At 43.6% G+C, this 19181-nt stretch overlaps 1 protein-coding gene across 6 annotated transcripts in view; it reads right to left on the reverse strand.

Moving 5' to 3' along the window:
• Positions 1 to 16732, reverse strand: part of IFT52 (intraflagellar transport 52) — a 34830-nt gene extending 18098 nt beyond the window's left edge. Inside the window, exons 1-9 of one of the 6 annotated variants that reach the window (XM_038750643.1) lie at positions 16644 to 16732; positions 10706 to 10790; positions 7657 to 7777; positions 6741 to 6828; positions 6392 to 6521; positions 6183 to 6258; positions 4849 to 4920; positions 3434 to 3563; positions 1297 to 1413 (exon numbers count right to left, since the gene is read on the reverse strand). In XM_038750643.1, the coding sequence (XP_038606571.1) occupies positions 1297 to 1413; positions 3434 to 3563; positions 4849 to 4920; positions 6183 to 6258; positions 6392 to 6521; positions 6741 to 6828; positions 7657 to 7775 (732 nt within the window). In that variant the 5' untranslated portion in view covers positions 7776 to 7777; positions 10706 to 10790; positions 16644 to 16732. Of the gene's footprint in view, positions 1 to 1296; positions 1414 to 3433; positions 3564 to 4848; positions 4921 to 6182; positions 6259 to 6391; positions 6522 to 6740; positions 6829 to 7656; positions 7805 to 10705; positions 10791 to 16643 lie in introns of those variants that run through there. The other 5 variants (XM_038750645.1, XM_038750642.1, XM_038750647.1 and 2 more) reach the window with 5 other exon arrangements.
• Positions 16733 to 19181: the final 2449 nt, after the last annotated feature.

Raw genomic sequence — 19181 nt, forward strand, 5'->3', positions numbered from 1 at the left:
AGGGATCCTTTCTTCTATTTTTATTCTCTTCAATATTTAGCATAGTGCTCTGCACACAGAAGCCACTCAAATATCTTTTATTGATTGATATGGAGGTTGGAATCAGACAAAACTAAGGCACAGTGAGTAGGTTGGCTTGAGACGAACTGAGAGTGTGAGCTGGGGAGTAGTGGGAGAAGAGAGTGGGTAAATAAAAGGGAGAGAGCTGATGGAGTATCTGCTTGCCACAGAGAGGAAGGGGTAATCATTCAAGGTTTCTGAAGAGTGGGGAAATGAGTGCAGAAAGAACTTTTAGAAAAATGATCCACCCAGGAGAGGGAAATACGGACTGGAGAGGGGAGAGACTGGAGGCAGGGGGACCAGTGAGGAGGCGGGTACGGTATTCAAGCTGGAATTTGACGATGACCTGGAACAGGGTATTGGTTGTTTGGATGGCGAGGAAGGGGCGAATCCAGGAAATATGGTGGAGGAAAAAGACAGGATTTAATGGTGGCCCGGATATGAACGGTGAAAGAGTGAGGAATTAAGGAAAATATCAAAATTGAAGGTTTCAGAGACAGGGAGGATGGAAAAGGGTGGGAGGGAAGATAATGAGCTCGGGTTTAGATATACTGAGCCTAAGGTGCTGACAGGAACCCCAGATTTTACTCTATTTATGTATTTATTTAATTTATTTGTACATATCTATTCTATTTATTTTATTTTGTTGGTATGTTTGGTTTTGTTCTCTGTCTCCCCCTTTTAGACTGTGAGCCCACTGTTGGGTAGGGACTGTCTCTATATGTTGCCAATTTGTACTTCCCAAGCGCTTTGTACAGTGCTCTGCACATAGTAAGCGCTCAATAAATACGATTGATGATGATGATGATGAAAAGAAAGTAGGAGACTGCCCTCCACCGCATTAAAGCTCAGGCCCGGATGATTGTTGCCCGATCCCTACCACCGCCTTCCCCCCTGCCCGCTCACCAGGTAGGGCCAGATTCATACCTGCAGGGGTGAAGAAGAAGGGCGGAAAGACAGCCAAGGGATGGCCCACAATGTGGTAAACTGAGGCCCACTTGCAAACGTGAGTTCATTCACCCGTGGACAGAAATCCCACAGCTGGCACTGTGGCCCACCAAGTAGTGTCCCCAACAGAGAAGGGCAGACAACACGAGGGGCTTTCCAGTTCCACCTGGCCCCTAGGCCAGGGCTGGGGGTGGCTGAGATCGGGTTTGTGCCACCAAGCAGATTTTGCCTTTCAGTTTCTTTTTCCTAACATCATTATCTGGGGTTTACTGATAATCTTTTCCCTACCTCATTTCTCTCAAACAGATTATAGATCTTCCTTCTAATCCTTTTTTCTGCCCTGACCGAGATTCTACCATTATCTTCAGCTTCCTCTTCCAGCATTTTGTCTATAATTTCCTCCAGCTAAATGAAAAAGGATTTCTAGTTAAATGTCACATCTCTCACAATTTTACTCTAACAAAGGGAAAAACAGGACATTAAAAGGCCACTGTACATTAAACAGGAGTCTGCAAACCTGAGTTCTATTTCCAGTGAGGACAAGGAGAACCTCGAGCAGTTCTCATTTACTTTCTTTACCTGGCTTTTCATCTCATCAAGTAAAGTTAAGAAGATTGGATTTTGAAAGTTCCTCAATAAAACTAACCATTCGGAAAGGCAAAGTATTACGGGAAACTCCTGATTTAATCATCCTCAAGGGACCCGACATTTGCAGTTGAAATGTTGTTATTCTGAAAGGTGATCTTCAAACATATGTTCAAAAAAGAAGCATTCATTACTGATATGTTTGTTAAAATAGGCACTGACTATATTATTACTCCTACAAGGAAATGAAAGGGAAAACAATTTTTCTAGCCAAGTGAAATGTATTTCTTTACCATGGCTGGCTGAGGATTCAAATCATGGTGGTCATGGTATCAGATTTTATCTTACCTCAAAAGCCACATTTTTACCACAATGGCTTTTTAAAAGAATTGCTATCATAACTTTTAAGTCCAAGCTGAAAAGTGTAAAAGCAATTTAACTGTTCCCGTATCTTCTTGCCTACATCAGTAAACACTGTTTAGCCTTAAATTGAAAACCTATCACCTCCAGCAGTTATTTGGGGAGGAGGCTAGTCACGAATAGTCTATTCTAACTGTAAGCAAATTCTTTACTTCAAACTTAAGTCATGTTCTGATAATTTGCTTCTTAAATTACATCAAGGAGCAGGGAATTGGTCCTCTGGCCTGCATGGGGTATAATAGAATTTGGTGATTGTTTTTCCCAGAATAAACTAAAATTACTATACCAGCAACATCATTTCCTGTTCTTCCTAAAACACGCCTCTATAGGTTTAACCCCATCAACTCTTAGCATTATTATATACTCCCTTTAACTGTTTTTAAATGTATAATACAACTAAGTACTGTACTTTTTTAAAAAAAGAACCTTAGATCACATAGTCAAGATTCTGCACTTATTAGAAAAGCCATGATCCTTTAAAGCCCTTTTTCTCTTTCCTTGTCCATTTACCCCAGTCTGCCTGATTTAAGACTTACTAATAGAATCATGGTATTTTAAGCATAGATGACATCTAAGACTAATGCCAATGAACTTGTAGAGAAATCACGATGTTCCTGGGCTGCAAGGAGCAAGACTTAAGTGCTCAATAACTGCCACTGATTAATGTATGGGTTAAATGGGTAACTTCACTTTCCAGCAAAAAAAAAAAGAGAAAAAAGTTCATCAATTCTAATTACAGAAAAGCCGTTAATTCCGTTTATGGATTATTCATACCCCTTGTCTTTATTCCTGCTCCAGTTAACTTTCTGCCTTTCAGCAATTTCAAGGCTCATCAGCACTTCCACAAGAAGGGGTCAGAGTGAAAAATCAAATCAGGATATTTTGCTACTTGCAAGACCTTTGTGGGAAAACGTAATGAAGGTGCAAGTTGAAACTACTCTAAATGCCAATTACATTTTGGACTTGGGGCATTTGCTTTATAGCTAATTGTGGTCACAGTTACATTATAGGAAGCTTTAGCTATTGGTCTATTAATAATCAAAGATTCCGCTCCATTTTGCATTACCTTTTGCTTAAACTGATCAATGCAATCCCTTTCCCCAGTGGCCACTGACAATCTGGCATTCAGTATGTCACATAAAAGCTCCCATTCATCAGAATAGGTAATTGAAAGGGTTCTGTACGGCTAAAAAAAGGTTTCTGTTTGTTTTTTCCATTATCTGTTGGTTTCACTTATCACTGCAATCAAAATCAGACTACACAAAAAATAAAAATATTACCCTGTTTATTTTCCTTGCGCTTTGTAAGAGCTCTTCCCCATACATTCACCAAGGAATTGACAACAGTCATTTCTTCCTAGTACAGTAGATTTCAATAAAGTCTAATAATATATGAATAGGTAATTTCAAAAAGGCCAAACCTTAGAGTGGTAGAAAGCCAAAATGGGTCTGTTAAGTGGAAAACAGACAGATCCTGTTGACAGAATAGCTATTGCTGGTTTCATCACACTCAACGTTGCACCGTATGGATAGACAAAAGTGAGGGCCCTGCTGAAAATTTAAGGGTGTAAAAATAACAGAATATAAGAAAAATAAATCCGAGAACAGTCTTTTGGTTAACTGGTCAGATTCTGACCAGATAACTGGTCAGAAGCAACGTGGCTCAGTGGAAAGAGCCCGGGCTTTGGAGTCAGAGGTCATGGGTTCAAATCCTGACTCTGCCACTTGTCAGCTGGGTGACTTTGGGCAAGTCACTTCACTTCTCTGGGCCTCAGTTACCTCATCTGTAAAATGGGGATGAAGACTGTTTGCCCCACGTGGGACAACGTGATCACCTTGTAACCTCCCCAGCGCTTAGAACAGTGCTTTGCACATAGTAACCGCTTAAGAAATGCTATTATTATTATATTCCTGAACATAGAAAAAACTCAGTCTTTCCAGAATCCACCTATCTAAAAGCAGTGATTAAACCATATGAAAGTTTAGTATAGCATCAGTCAAAACTGATTTCAGAGCCACTGCCATTACTGATATTACTGCTCTGAAATTGATTTGAGCTCAGAAGAAGATGAAACTGGACTAGAGTGAGATTGAGAATAAAAGTAGTAATAATTGTGGCATTTGTCAAGTGCTTTACTAGGTGCCAAGCACTGTACAGGATAATCAGGTAACCGCTAGGGCTCACAGTCTACCCCATTCTGCAGATGAGGGAACTGAGGCACAGAGAAGCAAAGTGACTTGCTCAAGGTTACACAGCAGCTATGTGGCCGAGCCAAAATTAGAAGCCAGGTCCTCTGACGCCCGGGCCCAAGCTCTTTCCTCTAGGCCACGCTGCTTCTCTCAGAACTCAGGCCATTTGAGTCGTATGATGCTTCATTTTTTTTTGGAGTTTTGTGCCTTTCCCCATTAAAGCAGGAGTGCTGTGACAGTGACACTATTAACAGACACAACTGACATGTTTAATTTGTCTAGAAGGGAGATTTGGCTTGACCAAAGGGGCACAGGATGGGCGCTTCACGAATGCATCATCGAGAATTCAAACCAGGCACTTCAGGAATGGGCCAGGAATAGGTTCCTGCTCACCTACTGGCAAAAGTTTGAGCTCTGGGGCTTAGGTGGCCATGGAAGAAGAGGAGTTCTTTAAAAACCAAGCAGGATACCTTGATTCACTGGGAGTGTGAAACACGCTGGACGAAAACAAGGTGTGCCCTTCACTACTGGGATGCAGAAAAAAACCTGAAAGGGACACTGGCAATACTGCGCTTCCGATATTTTAACACTTCAGAGGAACACACCATACATAGGTCAGTGGTCTCTCGTATAGAAACATACTCACTGGGCATTGTTCCCATTGCTTTCCTCATCAATTATCCCAGACACAGCTTTCCCTGCAGCTCTGCTGATTTCCCTTAAAGACAGAAAAAACGGGTAACATTTCTCCAGTGTGCATTATTAGCAGCTAACATTTGATTCTCCGTTGCAGACCCCACGAGTGCCAGACTTTGGAAAATTGGGTAGCTAATCTGAGGCTTTATTATAATATGACAAAACCTAGTGCCTGCCTTTCAGGGAGACGAGAGGGGTAAATCAGTACAAGTGCCTATTTATAATAGGAAATATTTAATATTTACAATATTATTATACATTTACATCTTATAACTATGGGCATATTATATTATACTGATAATACCGTTTATAATATTATTGTAAATTTATACTATTAATATTTAAAATGTATAATACAACACGATTGAATGACTGAATGAATGTCTCTATGCACAAGTGCAGCCCCTAGTGGTGGGAGACACATTCATTCATTCATTCGATCGTATTTATTGAGCGCTTACTGTGTGCAGAGCACTGTACTAAGCGCTTGGGAAGTACAAGTCGTCAACATATAAAGACGGTCCCTACCCAACAACGGGCTCACAGTCTGGCGGGGAGACAGACAACAAAACAAAACATGTAGACAGGTGTCAAAGGGGGAGCTGGGGGTGGGTTGGAATGGGGCTTCACTTTTAGGGGGGAATGCTTCATTGTCGGAGGCAGGGGGGTGAGTTTTGAGATGTCTTTTAAAGCCTAGAAGAGCCAGAATTTATTGGCTGGAAAAAGGAGGGCTGTGAAGCATGATACATGGGCCCAGAACCAGGAGGACCCATAATGGTTTGAGAAGGTTAGTTTGGCTGCTGAAAAGAGAACACGCAGGGAAAGAGACAGCAGAGTTCAGCTTTCACATCATTACAGCTTTCTAATCCCAACGGGAAGAACTTGGAGTAATTGGCGTGGCTGTCCCAGGGTCCCAACTGTTAGAGGAGGGACCAATCGGTGGCAGGGGGTGGTTTGCGGACGGGAATATTTCCTCTTCTGTCTTGACTCTATCCAGCCTGGCTTGGGAGGTAACAAGAGAGGGCTGGTCGTAGCAGCAGCGGCAAAGCCGCTCCAGCAGAGGTTGAGTTAAGGCTATAGGAGCAGATGATGCGAACGGCAGCGTCCTGCTTATTTTGCCCTCAGCTTTCTCCGGTCTGGCCAACAATGCTTCCTGGGACAAGGGAGGGATGGAGGCGAGGGTGGGAATGTGGGGGTGGAGGGGGTGGGACTCACAGGAGCGAGAGGTTTCAGTGAGGGATGGAAGGGAGGCCACAGTTCTACCACTGATCTCAATATACTTACCTGTTCAGAACCCCGTTGGAAACCAAAGCTTCTTTAGGATGGAAATACTTATAATAGACATTCCGCACCACAGCATCTTCAAGAAAGAGAAGAGAAATATTTGGCATAAATGACTCAAGATAAAGGATGGATTTACACGGGTCTGCCTGTAGCTGCTATAACAGTCCTGACTTCACTTACACCAAAAAGCTGATTTTAAAGGCAGTTACCGTTGTTAACCATGATCCCATACTCTTCCAGCAAGAAGTTAATATTAGTGTCGTATCTGGATTCACCACCTTCTCCTAGCATAACCAGAATGTCCCCTCCTCCTTCAAGATATTTCTTTAGCACTTCAAACTATAAAACAGAAAGGGGTGGAGAGGAAGAGTCACGAATGTAGCCGAAGAGCTCCGTCCAAAGGACCAAACTAAATGGTTATCTAGTCTTTATCCATTTTAGCATGTTAAACCCAGCCACGCCAATCCAAAAAGCCCAGGTCACTGGAAACATTGGGAAAAACTGAAGAATCACCCAGAGCCCAACCCTCTCAGTGTACAAATAAATAACACCTCTTACCTCTGCTGCAGTAAACTTTTCCCGTGGTCCTGCTGTAATCCAGAGTTTAACCCCAAAGAGCTTCTCTGCTGTGATTTCATCTTTTAGACTAGGAATGAATTTTAAAAAGGGAAATAAATATATTATGCTGAAGTTTAGAATTGTTCATGCGTATATCCTCGCGATGGAACAAAAGAAACGTATCCAAAAAAACAGAGATTTACGCTATCCTTCAAAAACAGCTCTAGCCTCTGAGAATATAGTTTACTCACTATTCTCTCAAATACATATTGACACAAATCTGATGCAGCAAAATAAATGGTTTCAGTTGTCTTTTCCTTAAAGCCTGAGGATTTCCAACAGCATCTGAGTAAAAAAAAACCTTTCCCAGTTTTATTCTCAATTGCAGAAATAGCCTGAACAGTTTCTGGGCACCCAAAAGCAAGAATCCACATGAGCGTTAAATTTTTTAGACAAAACTATTGAGGCACTCACTATTCATCAATAACAGGAAACAGCTGTTGGCTTCCTATGTATACAGGAAATAAATATACAACCATTTGTAAATGTAAATTGTAAATATACAACCAGGAACTGTCTTTGAATTGGGAGCTCTCCTCCACTGAAAATAGCAAAAAAGAATTCTTACATCAGATGCTGGATGAAGAGCCCTTCTTAAACATCTGCCCTGCCATTACTGGTCTGAGAGCTACACCAGGCTGCTTGAAAAAAACAGGGGTGACACCCTCCTTGACATCACAAATTTGCCCATAACCCCCCTAAAATCTTTCCTATTCCCTCTATTCACTTTATGGATCCTCTCCTTCACGAGCTTATCTTAATTTAAACGAGAAGAGAATCCTTCTGTTTCACTTTTGTCCTGTCGCTGCTGTGAAGACGCCAGTTTGGGGGGAAAAGGGAAAACAAAGGGACTCACCTCTGAATCTTCCAGTTACTGCGAAGTCTCTTCTGCAAGGACTTATAACCACTGTTGATTGTAAAAGTCTCCCTTTTGGATGCATTAAAGATAATCGTATTCTTATACTCTGTCTCCATAGCTACCTTCAGGAACCATCAAAACAAAAAACGACACTACTCAGAGAAAAAGCAAATTGTTCTTTGAGTACCGTGAATTCCCAGCATAATGTAAATTGTGACAATTGTGACAATTGTGACAATTGTGACAATTGTGACTTGTGACCTTGGGCAAGGCACTTCACTTCTCTGGGCCTCAGTTACCTCTTCTGTAAAATGGGGATTGAGACTGTCAGCCCCATGAGGGGCAAGGACTGTGTCCAACCCGATTTTCTCGTATCTACCCCAGGGCTTAATACAGTGACTGGCACATAGTAAATGCTTAACAAATAATACAATTTTATTATTATTATTATTATTATTATTGTAAATTCCTTGTGGGCAGGGAAAATGCATTTGTACTCTGCTTCTGGATGGTTCTTTGATGTGGCTGGGATCCCGGTCCTTTCTTAGCACTAATGTTTTGTTTGCTGTCCTACGACGCTAACCAAAGCACTGAATTACAAAGTCAGTTTCGGTGCCCCCAGTCGCTTATCTTAGGTAAGCTGATTTTTCAGAAGCCATTTTGATTGCCATTCTAGTATTAAAATGGAATTTTTCCTCTTAGATTATGAGCCCTGTGTGGGACATGTCTAATCTGATTTTCTTGTATCAACACCAGGGCTTAGCATGACGTTTGGCACCTGGTAAGTGTTAAAAAAAATATAATAAGGGTAATCGTTCTTCTGAAATAATTTTACAAGATACCTTTCATTCACCAAATTTCTGAGAGATCTTTGATTCAGCTGAGTAGAGAAGCAGCGTGGCTCAATGGAAAGAGCTCAGGCTTTGAAGTCAGAGCTCACGGGTTCAAATCCCCGCTCCACCAATTGTCAGCTGTGTGACTTGGGGCAAGTCACTTAACTGCTCTGTGCTTCAGTTACCTCATCTGTAAAATGGGGACTAAGACTGTGAGCCCCCCGTGGGACAACCTGATCACCTTGTAACCTCCCCAGCACTTAGAACAGTGCTTTGCACATAGTAAGCGCTTAATAAATGCCATTATTATTATTATTATTATTATTATTATTATTATTATTATTATTATTACCTGTCCCTTGCAGGGAAAGTAGCTGGCTGCGTGGCACACAGGGAAATGGTTCGCACACTCACAACTTACAGACCCACCTGGCCTTAAGAGGGCAAAGTAGGCAAGGATCTAACAACCCTGAAAGAAGGAAGTGACGGGCATCGATGGGTAAACAGCCGGGAACTTCCACTCTGAAACGGCTGGGATCCAGAGAGAGATGGGAATTGTAGGGTAACCTGGATTTTACTTTGGGGAGTGGGAAAGAACAGGGGAGAAGTTGTGTTCTGTAACTGCACGGGATGCATGTTCTTTTTTTTTATGGTATTTGTTAAGCGCTTACTGACAGCCATGGTAGTAAGCGCTGGGCTAGATACAAAGTAATCGGGTTGGACACAGTTCATGTCCCGCATGGGGCTCACGGTCTTAATCCCCATTTTATAGGTGAGGAAAGTGACGCACAGAATAATAACACTAATGGCATTTGTTAAGTGCTTACTAAGCACTGTTCTAAGCTCTGGGGAGGATACAAGGCGATCAGGTGGGGCTCACAGTCTTAATCCCCATTTTACAGATGAGGTAACTGAGGCACAGTGAAGTGACTTGCCCAAAAATCACACAGCTGACAAGTGGCAAAGCCGGGAGTGGAACCCATGACTTCTGACACCTAAGCCCGGGCTCTTTCCACTGAGCCACACTGCTTCAGGAGAATTAAGTGACTCGAATAAGGTCACACAGCAGACAAGTAGTGGAGTCGGGATGAGAATCCAGGTTCCTCCTGACTCTCAGGCGCATGCTCTACCCATTAGGCCATACTGCTTCTTTGGACCTTGTACTGCACCCACTAGGTTATCAAACATTAGTTTTGGTAAAAAAATACTGTTTATCTCCCCTGTTACAATTACAAGGGAAGCCAGCGTGCCTTGCGTTCTCGATACTGACACACCAGTCAGGATTATGCTATCTTTAGGGAGGGGTTAAATCTCAAAGCGCTTAAGCGCTTAGTACAGTACTTCGCACACAGTAAGCGCTCAATAAATGCTACTGAATGAATGCATGAACCTCAAAACGCATCCCCACGCAGTTTTAGACCCATGGAGTGGCGGTTCAGCTAGGGGAACCCCAGTGTTTCCCACATCTTTCAGGAACTATAACTTTAAGTCATGGGATGGAGGCAGCAAATTAGTAAAATAATCCGGGACCCTTAAATTGGGAAACATTTCCAGAGGAGTCGGGAGGAAAGAGTCCTTGAAATTATGACAAACCTTGACCTTCTCCAAGAGGCCTGTTCCAGCTAAGCCTCCGTTTCCCTTTCTCCCCATCCCTTCTGTGTCAACTACGCACTTGGATCTAAACCCTTTCATCACACGATAATCACTCCACCCTTAGCTCCCCAGCGCAGACGTAATTTAATGTCTGTCTTCCATCTCGACTTTACAGTCTTAGTGCTCTTTGTGGACAGGGAACATGTCTACCAACGCTGTTGTATTGTACACTCCCAAATATTTAGTACACTCCCAAATACTTGGCTTTCTGCACCCAGAAAGCACTCAATAAATATCACTGATTGATCGAGGGGAAATCCTCATCTGTTACAGATGGTAGAAAGTCTTGACTCATCACAAGTGAGCCCTTTCGTAACATTTAAGTATGATCCTAAAGGATACGCTTAAAGTGCCACAAAACACCATAAGTGCACAACAATAACTACATAAGGAATATAAGAAAGCATTCTTTTCAACAGTCAACAGTTCCTCCAGGATCAGAATTCCAAATATTCCCAACGGATTAAAGGTTACACAGCAGCCCCCTGTTGTCACCTTTTCTAGAGGGCAGCAGAAATGTGGGGAATGGAAGGAGGAGGAGGAGGATTCTAGGACCTCACCTCTTTGATCCCAGGACCTCTTGGCCTCCTTTTTACACTCCAGTGGCTGTGTCACTCAGTTCAAGGATTTGTCCCCATTTTTCAGCTACAGAGAAATTTTAAGAGTTAGCAAGGTACCCTCAGCTTTAACACGAGTCATGAGAAGAACTTGGTGCAGTTTTCACTGCAACCTGATGTAGTTAGAGGTCCTTCTCCAGTTCTATTCAACTACCATCCTTATGCAGATGATTACCTCTCCAGGTCTGTTCTCTCTCCTTCTCTGCAGTTCTGCATTTCCATCTCAGGACTGCTTTCAAACTTGCGCATGTCTCTCCTATCCTAAACATGTCCCCCTAACTCCCTTTGGTTTTCACCCCATCTCCCTCCAACCATTCCTCTCCAAACTCCTCAAACTACACGTGCTGCCTCAACTTCCTCTCCTCCAATTCTCTCCTTGGCCCTCTCCAATTTGTTTCCGTCCCCTTCACTCCTCAGAAACCATCCTCTCAAAGGTCACAAATGATCTCCTTGCCAAATCCAACTGCCTCTACTCCATCCTAATCTGCCTCGACCTCTCAGTTGCCTTCAACACTGTCGACCACTCCTGGAAACATTACCTAACCTCAGCTTCATTGACACTGTCCTCTCCTGGTTCTCCTCCTATCTTTCTGGCTGCTCATTCTCAGTCTCTTTTGTGGGCTATTCCTCTGCCTCTCACCCCCTAACTGTGGGGGTCCCTCATGGTTCAGGTCTGGGTTAACTTTTATTCTTCATCTACATCCAGTTCCTTGAAGAACTCATTCGTTCCCAAGGCTTCGACTACCACCTCTAAGCAGAGGATACCCAAATCTACATCTCCAGCCCCCGATCTCTTCCCCTCTCTGCAATTTTGCATTTCCTCTGCCTTCAGGCCATCTCTACTTGAACTTAATATGTCCAAAACAGAACTCCTTATCATCCCACCCAAACCCCGTTCTCCCCAATTTTCCCATCATTATATTCATTCAATCATTCAGTCGTATTTATTTAGCAGTTACTGTGTGCAGAGCACTGTACTAAGTGCTTGGGAAGTACAAATTGGTAGAGACGGTCTCTACCCAACAACAGGCTCACAGTCTAGAAGAGGGAGACAGACAACAACACAAAACAAGTAGGCAGGTGTCAATACCATCAGAATAAATATACCTGTATATATGTATATATACATATATATATGTATATATGTTTGTACATATTTATTACTCTATTTATTTATTTATTTTACTTGTACATAGCTATTCTATTTATTTTATTTTGTTAGTATGTTTGGTTTTGTTCTCTGTCTCCCCCTTTTAGACTGTGAGCCCACTGTTGGGTAGGGACTGTCTCTATATGTTGCCAATTTGTACTTCCCAAGCGCTTAGTACAGTGCTCTGCACATAGTAAGTGCTCAATAAATACGATTGATGATGATGAATAAATAGAATTATAGCTATTTACACATCATTAATAAAATAAATAGAGTAATAAATATGTACAAATATACGCAAGTGCCATGGGGAGGGGAATATAGCCAGCATCGCCATCCTTCCTGTCTCGCAAGCCCGTAATCGTGGCATTATCCTTGATTCATCTCTCTCATTCAACCTACAAGTTCAAGCTCTCACCAAATCCTGTCGACTCAACCTTCACAACACGGCCAAAAGTTGCTCTTTCTTCTCCATTCAAATTGCTACCACATTAATCCAAGGATTTATCCTATTCCGCCTTGATTACTGTATCAACCTCCTTCCTGACCTCCCTGCCTGCTGTCTCTCCCAAGTCTAGTCCATAATTCGCTCTGCTGTCTGGATCACTTTTCTACAAAAACATTCAGTCGATGCTTCCCCACTCCTCAAGAACCTCCAGTGGTGGCCCATCCTCCTCTGCATCAAACAGAAACTCCTGACCATTAGCTCGATCACCTTGCTCCCTCCTACTTTACCTCACTGCTCTCCTATTATAACCCAGCCTGCACACTTCGCTCCTCTAACGGCAACTTACTCATTGTAGCACGATCTCATCTACCTCACCGCCGACTTCTTGCCTATGTCCTGCCTCTGGCCCGGAATGCCCTCCCTCTTCCTATCAGACAATTCCTCTCCCCACCTCTTGAAGGCACATCTCCTCCAAGAAGCCTTCCCTGACTAAGTTCTCACTTCCTTCTGCATCACCCTGAATAAATGCTATTATTATTATTATTATTATTATTATTTGCTCCCTTTACTCACCCCTCTCCAGCCCAAGAGCAGTTCTGTACATATCCACAATTTATTTACATTAATGTCTGTCTCCCCCTCTAGACCAGGAACTCATTGTGGGAAGGGTATGTGTCTACCGGCTCTGTTGTATTGTACTCTTCCAAGTGCTCAGTACAGTACTCTGCAGTAAGCGCTCAATAAATATGACTGATTGGTGTCCAAACACACAGCTTATCTTCCCACCCAAATCCTGTCCTCCTCATGACTTTGAGGATGATGATGATGGCATTTATTAAGCGCTTACTATGTGCAAAGCACTGTTCTAAGCGCTGGGGAGGTTACAAGGTGATCAGGTTGTCCCACAGGGGGCTCACAGTCTTAATCCCCATTTTACAGATGAGGGAACTGAAGCACAGAGAAGTGAAGTGACTTGCCCAAAGTCACACAGCTGACAATTGGCGGAGCCAGGATTTATTTGAACCCATTACCTCCCGGGCTCTTTCCACTGAAACACGCTGCTTCTCTTTCATACCGCTGTACGCAGTACCTCCACCTTCCCCGTCTCACAGCCTGTAACCTTAATGTTATCAAATCACCTCTCTCATTCAAACCGCATATTCCACCTTTCACCAGACCCTGTCGGTTCAACCTTCACAATACTAAATTTGGCCCTTTCCTCTCGCTCCAAATGGCTAACTCATTAATCCAAGCACTTCTACTATCCCGTCTTGATTACTGCGTCACCCTCTTCGCTTACCTCCCTGCCACCTGTCTTTCCCCACTCGAATCCCTACTCCACGCTGCTGCCAGGATCATTTTTCTAAAAAAAAGTTCAATCCACACTTCCCCACTCCTCAAGAACCTGCGGTGGTTGCCCATCCACCTCCGCATTAAACAGAAACTCCTTACCATCGACTTTCAAGCACTCAACTACCTTGCCCCTTCCTTTCTTCACTGAACTACTACAGCCCGGCCCCCACACACCGCTCCTCTACCACCAGCTTGCTTATTGTACCCCGATCTCATCGATCTCACTGCCAATCCTTTTCCAAAGTCTTCCCTCTGATCTGTTAACTCTCTCTCTTTCTACATAGGTCAGACCACAACTCTTTCTACCATCAAAGTTTTATTCAACCCTTTTCCAAAGTCTTCCCTCTGATCTGTAAACTCCCTCTCCTTCTACATAGGTCAGACCACAACTCTCCCCACCATCAAAGTTTTATTGAGTTCCACATCTCCTCCAAGAGACCTTCCCCAGTTAAGCCATCTTTTCCCTGATTCCCTCTCCCTTCTGCACCACGCGCTTTAGGTATTTGGTATTCACCCCATCCTCAGCCCCACAGCACTTATGTTCACACCATAAATTACTTATTTCTATTAATGTCCACCTCCCCCCTTAGACTGTAAGCCTGCTGTGGGCAAGGAATGTGTCTACCAACTCTGTTGTGCTATACTCTCCCAAGAATTTAGTATAGTCTTCTGAACACAGTAAGTGCTCAATAAATACCACTGACTGATTGATTACATAAGTCCTTTCATCAGGAAAAGGAAGAGGTCCTAATGCTGTGGTTTTTTTCTTTCATTTTTTAATGATACTGTTAAGCACTTATGTGTCAGACACTTACTCTAATCCCAGCTCCACCACTGTGTGACCTTGGGCAAGTCACCTAACTTCTCTGTGCCTCAGTTACCTCATCTGTAAAATGGGGGTTAAGACTGTGAGCCCCACGTGGGACAACCTAATTACGCTGTATCTACCCCAATGCTTAGAACACTGCTTGGCACAGAGTAGGTGCTTAACAAATACCATTAATTATTATAATTATTATTAAGGGTCAACCTTTCACCTCTATTTTGAATCTTTCTCTGCAGGGCCCGATGTACAATCACCCTCTCATTAGTTTCCACTGTGGTAACAGGCTGATGGCTGTTATCCCTGCTGCGCATTCATTCATTCATTCAATCATATTTATTGAGCGCTTACTGTGTGCAGAGCACTGTACTAAGCGCTTGGGAAGTACAAGTTGGCAACATATAGAGACGGTCCCTACCCAACAGTGGGCTAACAGTCTAGAAGGGGGTGACAGAGAACAAAACAAAACATATTAACAAAATAAAATAAATATGTACAAGTAAAATTCCTCTCCCCCTCCTCATCCCCCCGCCTTACCTCCTTTCCCTCCCCACAGCACCTGTATATATGTATATACGTTTGTACAGATTTATTACTCTATTTATTTTATTTGTACATGTTTATTCTATTTATTTTATTTTGTTAATATGTTTTGTTTTGTTCTCTGTCTGCCCCTTCTAGACTGTGAGCCCACTGTTGGGTAGGGACCATCTCTATATGTTGCCAACTTGTACTTCCCAAGCGCTTAGTACAGTGCTCTGCACACAGTAAGCACTCAATAAATACGACTGAATGAATGAACAAAATAAATAGAACAAGTAAATATGTACAGGTAAAATAAATAGAGTAATAAATCTGTAAGGTGCTGTGGGGAGGGGAAGGAGGGGAAGCAGCGTGGCTCAGTGGAAGAGCCCGGGCTGTGGAGTCATTTATTCAATCGTATTTACTGAGCGCTCACTGTGTGCAGAGCACTGTACTAAGCGCTTGGGAAGTACAAGTTGGCAACACATAGAGACGGTCCCTACCCAACAGTGGGCTCACAGTCTAGAAGGGGGAGACAGAGAACAAAACAAAACATATTAACAAAATAAAATAAGTAGAATAAATATGTACTAAATAAATAGAGTAATAAATACGTACAAACATATATACAGGTCAGAGGTCAGAGGCCGTGGGTTCAAATCTCAGCTCTGCCACTTGTCAGCTGTGTGACTTTGGGCAAGTCACTTCACTTCTCTGGGCCTCAGTTCCCTCATCTGTAAAATGGGGATGAAGACTGTGAGCCCCCCGTGGGACAATCTGATTACCTTGTATCTACCCCAGCGCTTCGAACAGTGCTTTGCACATAGTAAGCGCTTAATAAATACCAACATTATTATAATTAGGGCGGGGGGGGGAGAGGGGAAAAAGGGGGCTCAGTCTGGGAAGGCCTCCCAAGAGGCGTCTTCATCCCCATTTTCCAGATGAGGGAACTGAGGCCCAGAGAAGTGAAGTGAGTTGTCCAAAGTCACACAGCTGGTCGGTGGCGGGGCCCATGAACCCAGGTGTCCCGGTTTCCTGAAGGCCTCGGGCACCCTCCATTTCCAGAGACGGGCTCCTGTTGTGCAAGCGCTTAGTACAGTGCTCTGCACCCAGTAAGCGCTCAATAAATACGACTGATTGATTGATTGACAGGGGAGGCCAAGCTAAGCTAGCTCTCTTCCTCCCTTCAAGGCCCTGCTGAGAGCTCACCTCCTCCAGGAGGCCTTCCCAGACTGAGCCCCTTCCTTCCTCTCCCCCTCGTCCCCCTCTCCATCCCCCCATCTTACCTCCTTCCCTTCCCCACAGCACCTGTATATATGTATATATGTTTGTAAATACTTATTACTCTATTTATTTATTTATTTATTTATTTTACTTGTACATTTCTATCCTATTTATTTTATCTTGTTGGTATGTTTGGTTCTGTTCTCTGTCTCCCCCTTTTAGACTGTGAGCCCACTGTTGGGTAGGGACTGTCTCTATGTGTTGCCAATTTGTACTTCCCAAGCGCTTAGTACAGTGCTCTGCACATAGTAAGCGCTCAATAAATACGATAGATTGATTGATTGATTTAGGCCAACCTTACCTGAGGCCCAAAGGCGACAGTTGCCCATCGGCGCCGCGGAGCATCACGGGAGCCGGCGTCCAGGCCCCTCTCGTCGCCTAGCAACGGGCGGCCCCACGGCCGCGCGCATGCGCGGACGGACGGCGGCTATTGGTCGGGGATGGGGCGGGGGCGGAGTTGCCTCTGCGCCGCTGACGTAATGGAGTGTGACGTCATGACGCTCACGCTCCCTTGGCCTTGGCCACAGGGAAGGAGGGAAAAGGGGTAGGACTGGTTTTTCTTTAGGTGTTTTTTAAGGAATCCAGACCCGTCAAACTTGAAGTAGCCCTCTTTTGACTCCTGAACTAAACATATAATCAATCAGTCGTATTTATTGAGCGCTTACTGTGTGCAGAGCACTGTACTAAGCGCTTGGGAAGTACAAGGTGCTCACTCCTTCCCCCTCAACGCCCTCCGCCTTACCTCCTTCCCTTCCCCACAGCACCTGGATATATGTATATATGTTTGTACGGATTTATTACTCAATTAATTTTACTTGTACATATCTATTCTATTTATTTTGTTAATATGTTTGGTTTTGTTCTCTGTCTCCCCCTTCTAGACTGTGAGCCCACTGTTGGGTAGGGACCGTCTCTATATGTTGCCCGCTTGGACTTCCCAAGCGCTTAGTACAGTGCTCTGCACACAGTAAGCGCTCAATAAATACGATTGATGATTGATTGATTTTATTTTGTTAATATGTTTTGTTCTCTGTCTCCCCCTTCTAGACTGTGAGCCCACTGTTGGGTAGGGACCGTCTCTATATGTTGCCCGCTTGGACTTCCCAAGCGCTTAGTACAGTGCTCTGCACACAGTAAGCACTCAATACGATTGATTGATTGATTGATTCCCGCTTATCCACTCTCTTCTCCCACTGTACTCCAGCTCACGCTCGTCATTCCACCCTAAGTAACCAATTCCCTAGGCCTCAAACTCATCTCTCCCACCACCTTGTGATGATGATGATGATGGCATTTATTAAGTGCTTACTATGTACAAAGCACAGTTCTAAGCGCTGGGGAGGTTATAAGGTGATCAGGTTGTCCCACATGGGGCTCACAGTCTTAATCCCCATTTTACAGATGAGGTAACTGAATCCCACTCCTTGTCCCTAACCAGACTCTCCCTCCTCTTCAGATCTGAAGTCACCTTTTCCCCCTTCCCTAATTCTTCGTCGCCCTATTATATCCCATCTAACACCTGTTTTCTGCACCACCAAAGCACAAGTGCACCCACAATCACCACAACATCCATATTTTGTTTACCCTGTTACTTAAGTACTAAGATGCATCAACCCTTTTCCTCCTCTCTGTAAGTTACTTCAATATCTGTTAGCTCCTTGAGGGCAAGGACCATTTCTAGTTACTACTGTATGCTCCCAAGCACTTAATACAGTATTCTGCAATCGTTCAGTGGTATTTAACTTTCATTCATTCATTCAATCGTATTTATTGAGCGCTTACTGCGTTCAAAGCACTGTACTAAGTGCTTGGGAAGTACAAGTTGGCAACATATAGAGACGGTCCCTACCCAACAGTGGGCCCACAGTCTAGAAGGGGGAGACAGAGAACAAAACAAAACATATTAATAAAATAAATAGAATATGTACTAATAAAATAAATAAATTTAACGAGCATGTACTGCATGCAAAACACTGGACTAAGCGTTTGGTAGAGTACCAATATGGCTGAGTTGTTAGACACAGCCCCTGCCCACAAGGAAGTTTCATTCTATAGGGAAGACAGTACTGAAATAAATAAATTACAGGTATACACAGAAGTGCTACGGGGCTGAGGGTGGGGTAAATATCAAGTGTTTAAAAGGTACGTATCCAAGTGCACAGGTAACGCAGAAGGAAGAGGGAGTTGGGGAAAGCCTCTTGGAGGAGCTGTGATTTCAATTCGGCTTTCAATTAGCACTGTACTATGCGCGTTACAATATAACAGTTGACAGACACCTTCCTTGCCCATAACAAGCTCACAGTATGACCTCAATACGGATTTGAAGGCGGAGAGAGTGATGATCTGGTGAATATGGAGGGCAAGGGAATTGAAGGCCAGAAGGAAAATTTGGGAAAGGGTTCTGTGGTGAGATAAATGAGAACCAGGGACAAAGAGCATGTGGGTGCCAGAGGAGAAAAGTGCATGGGCTAGGCTGTAGTAGAATATCAGTGAGCTATGGTAGGAGGGGAGAGATGATTAAGTGCTTTAAAATCCACAGTCAGGAGTTTCTGGTTCATGAGGAGGTGGATGGGCAACCACTGGAGGTTCCTGAAGAATGGGGAGGCATGGAATGAATGGGCTTTTTTTAGAAAAGTGATCTGAGCAGGAGAAAGTAGTAGGGACCGGAGTGGGGAGAGACAGAAGACATAAAGGTTAGCAAGGAGACAGATGCAGTAGACAAGGTGGGGTACGATAAAGGCTCGGGCCAGCGTAACAGTTGAGATGAAGCGGAAAAGGTGGATTTAATCAATGTTGTGAAGGTAGAACCAACAGGATTTGGTGACAGATTGAATATGTG

Source organism: Tachyglossus aculeatus, chromosome 8 (assembly GCF_015852505.1).
Source record: "Tachyglossus aculeatus isolate mTacAcu1 chromosome 8, mTacAcu1.pri, whole genome shotgun sequence".
NCBI classification, from domain to species: Eukaryota; Metazoa; Chordata; class Mammalia; order Monotremata; family Tachyglossidae; genus Tachyglossus; species Tachyglossus aculeatus.